At 41.5% G+C, this 15,761-nt stretch overlaps 1 protein-coding gene across 1 annotated transcript in view; it reads right to left on the bottom strand.

Moving 5' to 3' along the window:
- Positions 1–2,650: 2,650 nt before the first annotated feature.
- LOC308281527 (extracellular calcium-sensing receptor-like) overlaps positions 2,651–15,761 on the bottom strand; it is a gene marked incomplete at both ends in the record, with an annotated part of 71,569 nt that continues 58,458 nt past the window's right edge. The window contains 8 exons of the mRNA XM_080721745.1: positions 2,651–3,549; positions 4,194–4,317; positions 4,415–4,642; positions 5,168–5,443; positions 5,875–6,081; positions 6,874–7,143; positions 9,320–9,406; positions 10,893–11,187. Of these exons, the coding sequence (XP_080577871.1) occupies positions 2,651–3,549; positions 4,194–4,317; positions 4,415–4,642; positions 5,168–5,443; positions 5,875–6,081; positions 6,874–7,143; positions 9,320–9,406; positions 10,893–11,187 (2,386 nt within the window). The remainder of the gene's footprint in view (positions 3,550–4,193; positions 4,318–4,414; positions 4,643–5,167; positions 5,444–5,874; positions 6,082–6,873; positions 7,144–9,319; positions 9,407–10,892; positions 11,188–15,761) is intronic.

Below are 15,761 nucleotides of genomic sequence, written 5' to 3'. Positions count from 1 at the left end.
GTTTCTATTTATTGGCTAATTTTGGTACCGACCCATCAGTGTGACGTGGACCAGAAACCCGTCTATAGGGACGAGCTGTAATTGTTTAAGCCCTGCCCCCTCTGTATCCTATTGGCTGGGTTTAAACTAGCCTGACTGCAAGCGTCAGACTATCACACACTTAGTTTTGGGAAGAGAGTCTGAGATTTCGGGCAGACATTCCACTTCTGGGGGGGCGGGCAGGGGGTGGATTAAAAAAATGTTATGTTGACTTGCTCTTAATTGCTCCCTCTGAACTTCAAAGGGCTTGTGAGCTGCTGTAATTGATTGAGCCATACAAGTGTCAATAGCTCGTTAGTCACTGAAAGCATCAAAGACTACAATCTGTTTGATGTCTGTAATAAGAGTGGAGGGGGGAATGTGTTTGAATACACACAGACTCACCTGATTGGCTGAATGGTTTTGAACCAGGCCACCACCCACCACGTGCCCCCTACAGCCCTGATTGGCTCGCCCTCTCTGAGGGCTGGTGGAAAAAGCTTATTTAATGTGAAGGGCCAGATTATGTTTAAACAGCCATAACTCTTGAAACTTGGTGTCTGGACTTAAATGACCAATAGGAACGTATTATTTAAGCCCCGCCCCCTCTTAAGCCCTGCTTAAGTTATTGGCAGAAACTTTATTTGGCTATAACTCATCAACCGTTTGTCGTACAAACTTGTGGGTGGTGTCTTACTCTATTGACTCGTTTCAGAGTTCTTCAACTTAATTGGTTTAACTTAGCCTTGCCCCCTCTTCTGACTGGCGAAACTTAATTTGGCTGTAATTCATCAACCGTTTGTCATACGAGCTTGTGGGTTGTCATTTGACTCGTTTCAGAGTTCTTCACATAAATTGGTTTAACTTAGCTCCGCCCCCTCTTCTGATTGGCCAGAACTTTATTTGGCTATAACTCATCAACCGTTGGTCGTACAAACTTGTGGGTGGTGTCATTTGGCTTGTTTCAGAGTTCTTCACCTTAAATGGTTTAACTTAGCTCCGCCCCCTCTTCTGATTGGCCGAAACTTTATTTGGCTATAACTCATCAACCGTTTGTCGTACAAACTTGTGGGTGGTGTCATTTGGCTTGTTTCAGAGTTCTTCACCTTAAATGGTTTAACTTAGCTCCGCTAAAGTTAAACTGACCGTTGGTCGTACAAACTTGTGGGTGGTGTCATTTGGCTTGTTTCAGAGTTCTTCACCTTAAATGGTTTAACTTAGCTCCGCCCCCTCTTCTGATTGACCGAAACTTAATTTGGCTCTAACTCATCAACCGTTTGTTGTACAAACTTGTGGGTGGTGTCTTTTGAGTCGTTTCAGAGTTCTTCACCTTAATTGGTTTAGCTTAGCCTTGCCCCCTCTTCTGATTGGCCGAAACTTAATTTGGCTATAATCCATCAACCGTTTGTCATACAAGCTTGTGGGTTGTGTCATTTGACTCGTTTCAGAGTTCTTCACCTTAATTGGTTTAACTTAGCTCCGCCCCTCTTCTGATTGGCCTGAACTTTATTTGGCTATAACTCATCAACCGTTTGTCGTACAAACTTGTGGGTGGTGTCATTTGACTTTTCTCAGAGTTTTTCACCCTAATTGATTTAACTTAGCACCGCCCCCTCTTCTGATTGGCCGAAACTTTATTTGGCTATAACTCATTAACCGCTTGTCGTACAAACTTGTGGGTGGTGTCATTTGACATGTTTCAGAGTTCTTCACCCTAAATGGTTTAACTTAGCCCCGCCCCCTCTTCTAATTAGCCGAAACTTAATTTGGCTCTAACTCATCAACCATTTGTCGTACAAACTTGTGGGTGGTGTCATTTGACTTGTTTCAGAGTTCTTCACCTTAATTGGTTTAACTAAGCTCCGCCCCCTCTTCTGATTGGCCGACACCTTATTTGGCTATAACTCATCAACCATTTGTCGTACTAACTTGTGGTTGGTGTCATTTGACTTGTTTCAGAGTTCTTCACCTTAATTGGTTTAACTTCACCCCGCCCCCCCTTCTGATTGGCCAAAACTTTATTTGGCTATAACTCATCAACCGTTTGTCGTACAAGCTTGTGGGTGGTGTCATTTGACTTGTTTCAGAGTTCTTCACCTAAATTAGTTTGACTAAGCCCCGCCCCTCTTAAGCCCCTCCCCTTTCTTCCTATTTCCTGAGATTTAAACAGCTATAACTCCAGTTTGCAGCATGGTACCGTCTCGAAACTTGGCGTGAGTACTAAATGGCTAATAGGGACGAGCTGTAATGATAAGCCCCACCCCCTCTTTCTTCCTATTGGCTGGGCTTTAAACATCCATAACTGTTCACTGTTCTCAAACTCGATGGGTGGTCCAACAGACCTAACGGCTAACCGCTAATGCTAACCTTTACTTCCGTTAATGCTTATGCTAAAAATGCTAATGCTAACGTTAAAATGCTAATGCCTATGTTAAAAAATGTTACTGCTAATGCTTCAAATGCTAATATTAAAATGCTAATGCTTACACGTAGCGAGCTGCAGGCACACTTAAAATGTCTTAGGAATTTTCTTTTCTAATTATCTTTCCTGGTGCAAGAGTCTGTGTTGATTACATTAAAATGAGTTTTTCAAAGAATTGATAATGCTATACTGCTGCTATATCTTGGTGGTTCATCGACCCATTATGGACTTCTTAGTGTTTCGCTCAGGTCTCAGCAGGATGGTATAACACTTTGGGCCAAATAGTGCCATCAATAGACCAAAACTAGATGCCAATATGGCAAATATCTCCACCACATCAGCATATTTGCCTGGAGAGCTGATATATGCTGGGACGAAGGCTATCCACACGGCACAGAAGATCAACATGCTGAAAGTGATTAACTTTGCTTCGTTGAAGTTGTCTGGAAGATTCCTGGCCATGAATGCCAGGAGGAAGCTCAGGAGTGCCAGTAAACCAATATAACCCAGCAGCACTGCAAACCCAACTGTTGATCCCACTGCACATTCATAGACTATCTTATCACTGTGGTATTGTGTGTTTTTATGAGGAGCTGGTGAGGCAGACACAAGCCAAACTGTGCAAATTATTCCCTGGATGAAAGTAAGAACCAGAACCGTTCCTCTCTGCTGCATGGCACCAAACCACTTCATAATGTCTGCTCCTCCAGGCTTGGAGGCCTTGAACACGGCCAACACCACCATAGTCTTTACCAGAATAGAGCTGACACACATTACAAAACTGATCCCAAACGCTGCATGTCTCAACTGACAAGTCCAGAGCCGAGGACGACCGATGAACAGAAGAGAACACAAGAAACACAGTTTGAGTGACACCAAGAGAAGGAAGCTGAGTTCTGAGTTGTTGGCGCGCACCATGGGTGTGCTTCGATGATAGATGAAGATTCCCAGGACAATGGCACAGGTAAGTGTGCCTAGCAATGAGATGGTGGTCAAGGAGATCCCCAGGGCCTCGTGGTAGGAGAGGAACTCCATGCTCTTGGGGAGACAGTGGTCACGCTGGGGACTGGACCAGAAGTCCTCTGGACAGCTGGTGCACTCTGTAGAGTCTAACAAAGAGGGCAAGATTAAAGGGACATACAAGTATAGTAAGATAAGCTACTCTAGCTATAGCTCTGGTCCATCGCGTCACCTCCCGGTGACGCTCTGACAGACCCGTCGGGAAATGGCTGGACTCCAGTATCTCAGCCCCTCCGAGCGCTCAACATCAGTCAAAATAAACTAAACTACTTCACTACTCACCAAACCAAAGGTAGTTTTGCGTTGTTGAAAGTCTATTCTCCGCGGTGGTAAACCTCTCAGCACCCCACCTACTCTGTAAAATACATTATTTTTGTAATGAAATAAAACGCACCCACCTCGAGCCACCTAGAGGCCACCGCAGATACAATGGTTCACAACCCGGAAATAAGCGGTGGTCGAGTTGGATGCACTTTATTTCATGCCAAAAAGAATGTATTTTACAGAGTAGGTGGGGTGCTGAGGGGTTCACCACCGCGGAGAATAGACTTTTAACAACGCAAAACTACCTTTGGTTTGGTGAGCAGTGAAATAGTTTTGTTTATTTTGACTGATGTTGAGCGCTCGGAGGGGCTGATATACTGGAGTCCAGCCATTTCCCGACGGGTCTGTCAGAGCGTCACCGGGAGGTGACGCGATGGACCAGAGCTACTCTAGCTATATGCAAACCTACCAGTCTCGTTGCTGATCTCTCCCTCAGAACAAGCAATGCAGTCAAAGCAGCAGACAGGTTCTCCTTTCCTTCTGGCCACTCGGGTTCCAGGGGAACAGCTCTCACTGCACACTGACTGCGGTGCCTACAGAGAAGAATAACCTAATGATCAATATCAGTTTCAACTACATTACATTTGCACCCCGAGCTTGACATTAGCTATTCTAGAAAGCCACAGTGACCTTTGTGGATTCAAAGTTCCAGAAGATTCTGCCTTCATGGACGATAAGCTCTTCATCTCCGGAGGCCGTCTTCTTGACCACACCCACATTTTGAACCTGTGTGTTTCCATCAGGGAGCCACGCCCAGTTCATGACATCATAGATTGGTATAGGATCACCATTCTCATCAAATGACACATGATCACCAAATGATGTGGTGAAGTTGATCTTCTCCAGGTAATACATCAGCTGGTGATGCACAAATGGATATGAGGAGCAACAGACTTCTAAATATTATGTTTATACAATATACAGTACATAATACTTACATTGACAGTCTGTTGTTGTACTTACACCCCTGCAGTATTTGCAACACATAAACATGAACTGCGTTTTGTATTTAATTATAAATATAACTGGTGAATACAAGAACACTTTCCCCAAAACACACTCGGTTACCAATCTGTCCATTAGAAAAGGCCTTTTTTAAGCATGACAATCTTAAAATCTTGATCTGCTGTGTCCCTGCATTATACACAGGCTTCTGTGTAACTTTGTGACTGCTTCAAACACGGATAAACCTTTACTGCCACACAATAATGTTGTAGGCCTACTATACATCATTGTAAGAAAATGTATAATCCTTTTTTAATCCAACAATGTCAATTTTAAATGATTTATTCTTTTAACCAATATATTTACATATACATTATTATTCTAAATTTGTATCTAACTATCCATTGATATTAAGTAAAATGTAAATTGTTATCACACCTGCCACGGCTGTATTGTCTGCAAACTGGCACAGCTGTGCCCAGTGAAAGGCCCTCTTCCTGGCACACACTGCAACATGTCATGGAGGGCGTGGGCCAGAGCATAAACAGCCTTGTACACATTATACTCTAGCCTGAGCTCAGACACATCCAAAAGTGTAGTTTCTGCTTTTTCAAGGTCCTCTTGTCCAGTACACACCCCTCCACCAGCATCCACCCACCCTGCCGGAAGGGGTGCAAATTTACAGCCAAAAGTGTTCTCCCAAAACTGCCTCACCTGAACAAACACAATGAAGATTTAAGCATATAAGAATCCACGGTGGTGCATCCAGCATTGCTGAGCGCCAATAGTACTATAGACACTCGACAAAGCCAGACTTATTAACCCCCTCAAACACGCAATTGGCCTGTGTTCGGGGGAGGGAAGTCGGGCAGAGAGGGTTTTATTTATCACTGCACTTATTCCTACAGGCTGTTAGCAGGGAGGGTTTGGCGGGAGGAGTAGGACAAAGGCCCTACGTCCTCCCGGTGTGGGCTCCTCACTGGCAGGTTAGTCAGTAGAATACGACAGGCTGCAGTGACAACACACAAATGATTGTGGGGAGGAATTAATTGGCATGGGGTTAAAATCTTAAAATATAAACATACATACCAACAGACATCAATTAGAAATGACAGCCGAAGTACTAGTTTAAACAAAAGACTCACTATGGTATTTTCATGTCTGTTGTCAGGGTCGCTGTCAGGATGTATTTTTAACAAGAAGTCCTCGAGACCTGCTATCTCTCCACGACGGACAGCAACACCCAGGGTGCCTGCCAGGTACGGCATGAGGCGAGGAATCTGGAAATTAGGGTCTGTCACCCAGCCCAAATCAGCTATCCACTGCACACCTGTCACATTCTGCTTTGCCACCTGTTGATTGTTTTATATATTATTGTATATTAAGGGTGTAATGGTAGATTTGTAATGTCCCAGTTCAATATACCATATTTTGGTTCAGTGCGGTCATGCAGGAGTAAAATCTTCGCTTCCAAACTTGGAAACGGTATGCACCATATTAATGCGAATTAATGCTGAAAACCATCAGGTTGTCAGTGGCAATAATTGTATGCAAATGTGAACTGTGCGTTTTTGTTTTTCACAAATTATTATATGTTGACATGGGAAAGTGTCAATTCAATGGCTCTAATTAGACCTCTGTGAGGAATGGTCAGTTCTTTAAAAATATGTTTTGGTTAACACATTTTATTATTATTTTGTTTTGTTTGCAGGGAATTATATATTATATATAAGCATGTCCCCCCTTCCCCTTTACTGTACAATAAAGCAATAAAACAATAAAAAAGGAACTGTGCCAACAAAACCCTAACCCTAACCTTATTATATCAACGTTGTTGGGTGGAAACCTTGTACATCCTAAATGTCATTGTTTGTTATTATTAAAAAATATATATATTTAAGATAGTGAGCCGATCTACAAGATTTTAACTACTTTGTGCAGGGCTGATGTAGGGATTTAACTTAAAAAACAATACAATAATTTGAAACTTGGAGATACAAGGTTTCTGCCTGACAGTGATGCTATGAAATACTGTAATACCTATTTATGAACTGTATACAGTATGAAAGCATGTCTTAACTTTATATATATTTTCAGATTCCAGATACTTGTGAATCTAGATCAACGTGAATCTTAACCCCAACCTCCTCCATGAGATGAACCATATATCTCCCATATACGAAGGCAATGACCACACGCGCTGTGGAGGTCTTCATCACGGCGACAATCCTCTGCAGTTCAGCTGGGTCATTGTTCCAGGGCAGGACCTCCACATAGGCCAGACAGCCCAGACCAGACTGGGCCAGCTCAGACTGGAAGGTCCTGGCTGCATCGCGGCCATAGGCGTCATCAGTGAACAGCATTCCTATCCACGTCCATCCAAACCGCCTCAGAATCTGGAGCATAGCTTGCACCTGGTTGGATAAAGCAGTGTTTCACAAACCATTACATTTAAAGGTCTCCCCTTAACTCTGACAGTATACAAATGGAATCAAATCGACCCATCAGGGTCTATTTGGTTCCACTTGGTTCCATTTGTATACTGTCAGAGTTACATACTTGTATGGGTCAATGTAGACCCCCATAAAGGAACCCACAAAGTTCCTGGAAACCATTTTGAGAATAGAGAGAAGAATGGAGGGACACATGTTTAGGCTACTAGGCTATTATAAAAGAACAGTAAAAAGTGACCCTCTGTACTTTGTACTATGCACTTTCATTGGTTAATATTCTTGCCCTGTATTTTATTGTTTGTGTGTTTTAGATAGTTTTATCATGTTTTTATCATTTTGGAGCCTCCAAGCGTACATTTTTCACTTGTATGTACCTAACCAGTGCAACCAAGTGACAATAAATCTAATCTGAATTTGACCACATCACCCATTTTCAAATGGTCTTCATTAATGCTACATTATAAGATGGCACTATTTCTGTCTACTTGCTCTGCGTCTCATAGAAGGGCTGTGGACAGCTTCGAAACTTGCCTACCATTGACATCATCGTCGGCAGGTTTGGCAATTTCAACTGTCAATTTAAAAATGCTTTTGTTATTAATGCAAGAACAATGGCTTCTACCACTTTTTCGAGTCACGTGTTCAAATACTGGATTCTGATTGGCTAAATTCCGGAGGTTATCAGAGGACAACTGCCGCAAAGTTGTGTGTCCGAGATCAATGCGCCTCAGTGTACATCCGGGGACTTCCCCCAACCAACAAATGACGGTGGCAACGGTCCTATGTTTACTAACGTGCATGCTATAGTCGCCGATTTATTTGGATCCAATGCAATCCGCCAACTTTAAAGCCCCTTTTCTCTGAACCTATGCCTTTCTGGAAGCGAACAGCCTCTATTTACGGCCGGAACGGTACTTCTAACTGACGTTAGCTTAGCTGTAAGCTAGACGCATGGATTAGTATGGAGTTGGCGCCATCTGTTGGTGAGTAGAAGATGTTGTTTGTGGAACTATCTGCTGTCTCGCGGAAGTTTTATAGGCAATAATGATTGTAACTTAAGATCCTTGCAAGTTACAACTATGTGTTTTCTTTCATGTATACGGGAAAAAGTGGTAGAAAAGCTATTTACCACTCGGGGTCGGACATTATGCTCTCATAATGTCCTGAGTGAGGTTGTTATTGGACTCGGCTGCGCCTCGTCCGATAACAACCTCACTGCGGACATTATGAGAGCATAATGTCCTCTCACTCGGGGTAAATTGCTTACTTCTATTTCAGTATGCCAACTTTACAAGAAGAGAAAGGTTGTAGTTTATTTTAGCATGGAATCCCTGTTGATGATGTAATTGAGGCAGGCCATAGCCCACCAACGATACGCAGAGAGTGAGTATATATATGGAAATTGTGCCATCTCATAACAATCATTAGTGAAGACCACGATGATGTTGGAAAATGGGTGTTCCTTTAACTTAATGGTAAATCAGTGAATTTCCTAAACAGATTCCACAATAAAAAGGTCTCATTCTAATTACATTTTTGAGGCACTCAACAGAGACATTCAGCCCCAGCAACAGGCACGTGCACACATAGACATCAAAGGGGGCTTGAGCCCCTGCCCTTTTATTCGTCTGTAAAAAGTGCCCTCTCCAGACGTGAATGTAGATTTACTATGGTGAAAGAAATGCAAATGCTCTCTTTCCATGCCATAGCTGAAAGCCTTGTCCAAACTCTCCTGAACAACATCTTATGTTGAGAGATAGTCGAAAGTAGTTGACCTCCAAGCTCACACTTTGTGAGCTTGTAGATCTGCTCAACATTTGTTTTCTACTTTATAGAATTTCTTCAATTGTTCTTTTATTTATTCAAGAAAATAGGCTTACTTAAGAATAAAATCATTGCATTTTATATAGATTTCTTTTGCCTTTTAGAAATGTTTTTTAAAATATTTTTTAAATAATAATAAAAAATAAATAAAAATGAAATGTAGACAACATAAAATTAAGGGACCCATAAACATGTGTCTGCGACCCACAAATGGGTCCCAACCCAGTGCTTGGGAAACAGTGCACTAGAGGGATGCTTTTGTCAAGAGTGTGGAACATGTGCTACTTGATACCAGCTGTTTGTAGAAGTTCACCTGGAAAGCACCACTTGGAACTGTTCTAAAGAAGGATGGAAACTTATTCCGGTCACTCAGACACGAGCAGGTGGCGTAGTAACTAACCTGCAAAAAGCACAAAACATTTGTTCCTTAATATAGGCTACTACATTTATAATTTAGCTGACAATCTTAACCAGAGTGACTTATGCTAAACAATAAGGTAAATAATTACAATTTAGAGAGAACTGTTTAGTGCCTGAATAAACTAGGATCTAGTATCTAGTATCTCTCTAAATAACAAGCTTTCTACCGTAATTCACATTCTTTACATTTCAAGGGCTTGGACGCAAAGGGCGTAAGTAACATTTACAGAGTGCTTTTTCATTGATTTTAAAACAACATATTTAAGGGGTGCCCGCTGGTGCCCGCCTGGTGGCGTTGACAGCGCGCACGCACGCACGCACGCACGCACGCACGCACGCACACACGCACACACACACACACACACACATACACACACACACACCCACACACACACACACAGTGGCAGCCCTTACAATTTGCAGGCCTTTGTCATAAACCAGTTGGAGCTCAATGTATTCTTTCAATGTTGTAAGCATGTAATCACAGTGTACATTATACACTCTATAGACTACCCCTATAGACTATATTTTTAAGCACCATGGATGTAACCTGATGTAATCTGGAAACATACAGGAATAAACCATCAGACTTAAAAGATTACATAGAAAGTTTAGAAATCTGTTCAGAACTGAAATGTACAAGACCCGAGATGTATTGTTTGTGTGCATGTTGCTATACTTTAGTATTATGATACGGTTGAAACCTTATTATGTATTACTTGAGCATATTATGATTATAAGTACTTGACCCCCAGCATCCATAATCTGGGGGAACATCAGCCAAAAAGTGATTGACAACATGACGTGTTGTGACACGATGTTGATCTGTGATTTTGGGAAAGAGGTTTGGTTTAAGTGGTTATACATGATATACAATGTTCCAACATTCTGAATACCACACCAAACAGCTTAAGCTTCTCCCCAATTACAAAATAGTAGGATTCCTACTCTTTGATTCAGGCAGAGAATCAAACCTGTAACACAGATCCAATGCACTCTCCCTTTTTGAAAACCTGTTCCATTCTAAATCTGCCCTCAACACTCCCATGCTCTGCCTGCAAGTACATTATGCTCTGTCTTTAAAGCTGAGGGGAAAAAAGATGACAAACAGTTATTCAATAAACAAAACTTGGTTTTGTCCCCTGAATCATAAGAATAAGTTGTTGTGTCTTTCTGTTGGCTTTTCTCTTTCTTGTTTTTTATGAGCTGGAGTGGGGAGGGGGGACATCGGGGTTGTAATGTGTTGCATGGTTTTGGATGTAAACAATCTGACACTGTGAAAAAAGAAAAAAAAGGATAAAGCTCAATACAAAATATACAAAATAAAATAAACATAACATAACATAACATAACATAACATAACATAACATAACATAACACTACATTGTTTATCATATTGTGTAAATCACAAAATAAGCATGATTAAACTTGGCGATGGTAAAAGTGGCTTCACGTGGGACACTTACCATGGGAACTCTGTACAAACCTAATATACTGGAGATGTCAATAGAAAGTGCTGAGGAAACGTCGCCGACTATTCCGAGCACTGGAGGAGACCCGACACAGCTCTCCTCCAGTGTGAACTGCTCCTCTCTCCCACTGACCATTGACAACGCTGCATGGAACCCAATTCCAAGCGAGTAACAAGTATCATAGAGACTGTATCCCAGAGTCACGTTGGGCAGCAGGCTGGGGTTTCTGTTGATCTCTGCAATGGCAAAAGCCATGGTCTGGGCCCATCTGAACGCTTCAATGTTAAAACTAACACACAGAACTCCACTGTAAAATTTAATAGGCTATTCATCATTGTAGGAATATACAACATAATCAACAAATCCTAGCAAGACTGCAGCAGTTGTTCTGAAAGTTGTTGAACCACCCTTAATGGAGTTCCAGAGGCCCCCAGGCAAAACTTGTTAACATAGCATAAAAGACCCATATTTTATGCTTCAGCTATTTAAAGAATTACACATTGCAACGTGTTGTTAGCTTGTTAGTACCGGTAGATCTGCTATTTTAAAAAGAAAATAGTCTGATCTTTGTGGAATAATGTGAATACTTCTTTTAACACAACTCTTCTCTTATGAGGGTCCCCTGGCACCAAATCTTTTCAAATGGGTGTCTGTGGCCAAATACATGAAAACGCTTGAGAACCAACTGAACTACAGCATCTTGCTTGCTACTTTATTGTTGATATACTCACCCATAGCAAGTGGGGTCCTTTTGCCTGGAGGTGAAAGACAACTCAGTGACCACAGACAATGAATGGATGTCAAACAAGCCACCCAGAATGAAGTCCCCGGCCTTGTAGATTCTGTTGAGATTGAACTGTGCCTGCAACTCACAAGAAGAGGAAGGCGAGGAAGACAAAGGAGAGGAGAACAATAGCAAGTACAAGTACAGGTATGAAAGCAGGTGTATGTCTAGAGAAGCTCTCATCATGACTGTCCTCGTCTGTCTAACCCCCCCTCTCCCCAGGTTGTTTGTCCAGTTGCTATGTTTTATACACAGTGCTGTGCCGTCCCCTGTGTCAACGTAGGTCATTACGTAATTGTTTACTCTTCCCACAGTCTCTACAGCTAAGAGTAGGTGGTTGAGTAGGTGGGTTTATGGGGGGGGTGGGTAGGGGAGCAAATGAATCCCGGTCCAGAAATGCTAATGGGAATGAATCAAATTAATGCTATTGGCTGCAACCACAGCGAGGGCGGGACTTCACTTTGTAGAACCAGGAAAAAGCCTAGAAACATAGCCTACTTTATCATTAATTTTAAAATGAATGTGACCATAATTTACTGAATCCATATCATGATGATTTAACAAAGTAAAACTAGCGATTGAAAACTTTTATGAAAAGGTTTACTAAGGTAATAAAATCAAGTGTAAAGTTCACTCCAAACCTCATTGACTCATATTGAGATTGTAATGTCTTGCCACCAATAGAAGGTGAAATAGTGACATCTGCTGAGCCATTAATAGGAACAGCAGGCTCAACGAGAACTTGGAAATGGGCTTAAATTCCAATGAACGAAGCTACACTCTTCGTCCACTCCAAACATCATGCAAATCTGTAAACAGAATATCTCTATAGTCATGTGATCAAGACGGATCTGTCCAATTGTCCATATTCTATCCTAAATGTCTATGATTGTCTTCTAAAGCTAGCAGGAGTGTTCCATTTGAAATAAACGCCTCAAATCATGAACGCAGCGTGCGATTGCTGTGAAAATCTGCACATACATTCACACTAGGCCAAGGACAAAATGCCACCCTTTCCACATTGGCTTGTAGCACCACCAGGAGCCCACAATAACATACCTGACCTGGCGGAGACCCGTGCTTTTTCTAGTCTCTATTTTTTAACAGCTGACCAACCAGCTCACCACAAATCCAAAAGCAACAATGTGTTGTGAGCTTGTAGGTGGGCTAGTTTAGCTATTTGTCAGGAAAAAAATGGGCCTTGCTCAGAATGTAGACATGATTTGTGTACTCACCAGGTTAGCATTCACCAGCGTTAGTTAGGGTTAGGATTAAGGTTAGGTTTAGGTGGTCCAACCAAAGAGAGGTCTAACCTTAATTTAGGCCTTTTTCCTTTGTTTAATTGTCTGACCACACCACATGCACTCTGTGAATCCGTTGTCTTGCTGTTTTTTTTTAGTAAATTAAATTAGTAGTACATTTTGAATTCCAGACTTTTGCTTGTAACAGAGTATTTCTACATTACAGTATTGACACTTTTACATACAAAATGTTTGTACTTTTTCCACCACCACTAACAACTATAACACTCCACAATCATAATCCATGCAACCCTCCATCCATATCCTAGTACCTCTTCCAACCTAAAAGTTAGCTCGCCTAGTCTGATCAAAGTTATTTGCTTTCACATTAAACTATTTGTGACACTGTATTCAATTAAAACCTGTCATGCCCTTCATTAATCACTCATCAAGTACATATCTTTTGTTCTCTCTCAAGTTTCCTTGTTCCAGTATTCCATTGGCATTCATCCTTGACGTTTCCGTGAGAAGCATTTATCATGTAAATCGAGGGTAGCTTGCGTGTGTCTTTAATGGAAACTATTTAAGCTACCTCGCCAAACCTGGTTTAGCTGGTAGAACTAGATCTCCTTCTGTCCTCAAGAAACACTGTCCTTTGAAAAGGATAACAGGTATATGATGCATAATATGCACCCACTCACCTTTGCAGCTTGTGTTCCTTTTGCAATGGAAGCACTGTCTGTACTGATGAGACTCAAATATTATTATCATCCAAAATAATTATTACCCATTTTAATTGTTGTTTTTGTGAAGTTGCTCAGTGGTTTATGCAGACATTGTTTTAAAATGGGCAGCGCTTTGGAGTAGACCCTACATTAGGAGTCCATTATACATTTAAGGCAGGCCAATGTGTTTTTGGTCAAATTATTGTGTCCATGTCCATGGCAAAAGTGAATATTCACAAGCTGCCATGGTGATGACCTCACACTGTACGACTGCATGGCTAGTTCAGATGTGTTCAGATTAGACATCTACAATGCGTCACTACAACAAAATGTAAACCAGGATTCCGTGTTGGATTGCGCAGACTGAGACGCATGTTTTGAAATCCGACTTTTAATCACATTTCAAACCATCAAGGAATGTGGTTCAAATCTGATTCACAAAAATCTGATTTGGACACTTTCCAATCTGATTACGATGCGGAAAGGCCAACAATCTGACCTGGACTGCCTGTGTGAACAGTGGCTGAGGGGGACTTCCCACCATGCCTCAGCATGTTCTGTGTGTTTTTTGTTTATTATTTACTGATTATATAGTTAGTATGTGCACAATAATGTGTTTATTAGGTTTAATTTGTCATGGGGTTTGTGTGTTGTGTGTAATAAAATTTAGTTTATATGTATGAGTCACATGTGTGTGTGACATAGTATTTGGTGTCACAAAAACTGATCCTTTGATCCGAATCCCACCGGTCAATACAATATTATAGTTAGCTATAGCTACATTTGACGTATTTTGTTTACCACACAGATGTATTGTTGCACATCCCTGTCTTCTGTTATGACACTGTACATTAGACATAGCTGCTGCCAATTAATGTTATGGAAATGATCCCTGGTGACTCAATCCCCTCATTAATTATGTTCCAATATTGCACCTGTTCAGTCATTATTTCATAGCCCCGGGCACCGGTGTCATCACTGACAATTACAAACACATACAGTACCTGTCCTGCTTGCCCAGTTCATGTGTAACCTATAGCATTGTGTTGCCAGACGATCAGAGATCTTCTCTGCCGAACCAATACATCTGGGAACTTCTAAATGCAATTAAGCTGGTTGAGAACAATGGCAAGAGAGAACAAAGCAGCAGATGTGCTATTTCAAAACTTCACACTTAGGCTATTGCCATTGGCATTGACCAAAAAGGAAGAAATGGCCCAAAAGAGTGGGGACTAACCATAAGACCTCTGACCTCCAACCTAAATGTTTTCTCACCTCGGAATCGGATCAAAGTTATGCACCTTTGCATCACACTAGTTGTGACACTGCATTCCTTTAAGTCCTGTCACGCCCTTCATTAATCACTCATCGTATACGTATCTGTTTCGACTCTCACCTCAACTCATAGAATGCATGTTCACGAAGCCGTACAGCTGCCTACCGTGCAAAAAAAAAAAAAAAAAATGTTTCGCTGGAAGAACTTGATCTCCTCCTGTCCTCCTGTAACTCATGTCCGTGTGTTACTGCATTGCGTTTGACAGGAAGTAAGTAGATTGCACTTTAAAGGAGTAGTTCACCCCAAAATGTTTTTTTCCCTATTGATTAGTCACATCATGGAGACTTGAGTTCAATAATATTTATTTGTATTTGTCGCATTCCTAAGAAAAAAAAAGATTATTGCGACCGAAGGTCGCAGTATGAAAAATGTCGTAGCTTGTCCTTCTGTAACGGAAGTGATGTCACGTTACTTCACCTCATCAAAGATCAAACCCTGGATATCCATACTGTCACTGTGACATCACTTCCTGTTCCACTTTCTGATTTCATCAATCTCAGGCCCTAACTGGCCCAAAAGCCTGCTTTACTCTAATTTACACCCTACCTTCCGTTAATATTAAGTCCATATATGTATATATATAGATATATATATTAATAAAGGACCCCTTATGCCCATATATGGAGATCCCCAGGCATCAAACCCAGGCCTTAACTCACCAAGGCCCTGCTTGGCTTTACTAATTAACATACATTTTATGCCAATATATTGAGATCCCTGTCCGAATGTCGTTTTTGGGCATTCCCAGATCTCCATATAATATGGGCATAAGGGGGG

The sequence above is a fragment of the Nannobrachium achirus genome (genome assembly GCF_963921795.1).
Source record: "Nannobrachium achirus genome assembly, chromosome: 3".
NCBI classification, from domain to species: domain Eukaryota; kingdom Metazoa; phylum Chordata; class Actinopteri; order Myctophiformes; family Myctophidae; genus Nannobrachium; species Nannobrachium achirus.
Note: the sequence above shows the minus strand (reverse complement) of the source record. Positions and strands in the feature narration are given on the sequence as shown.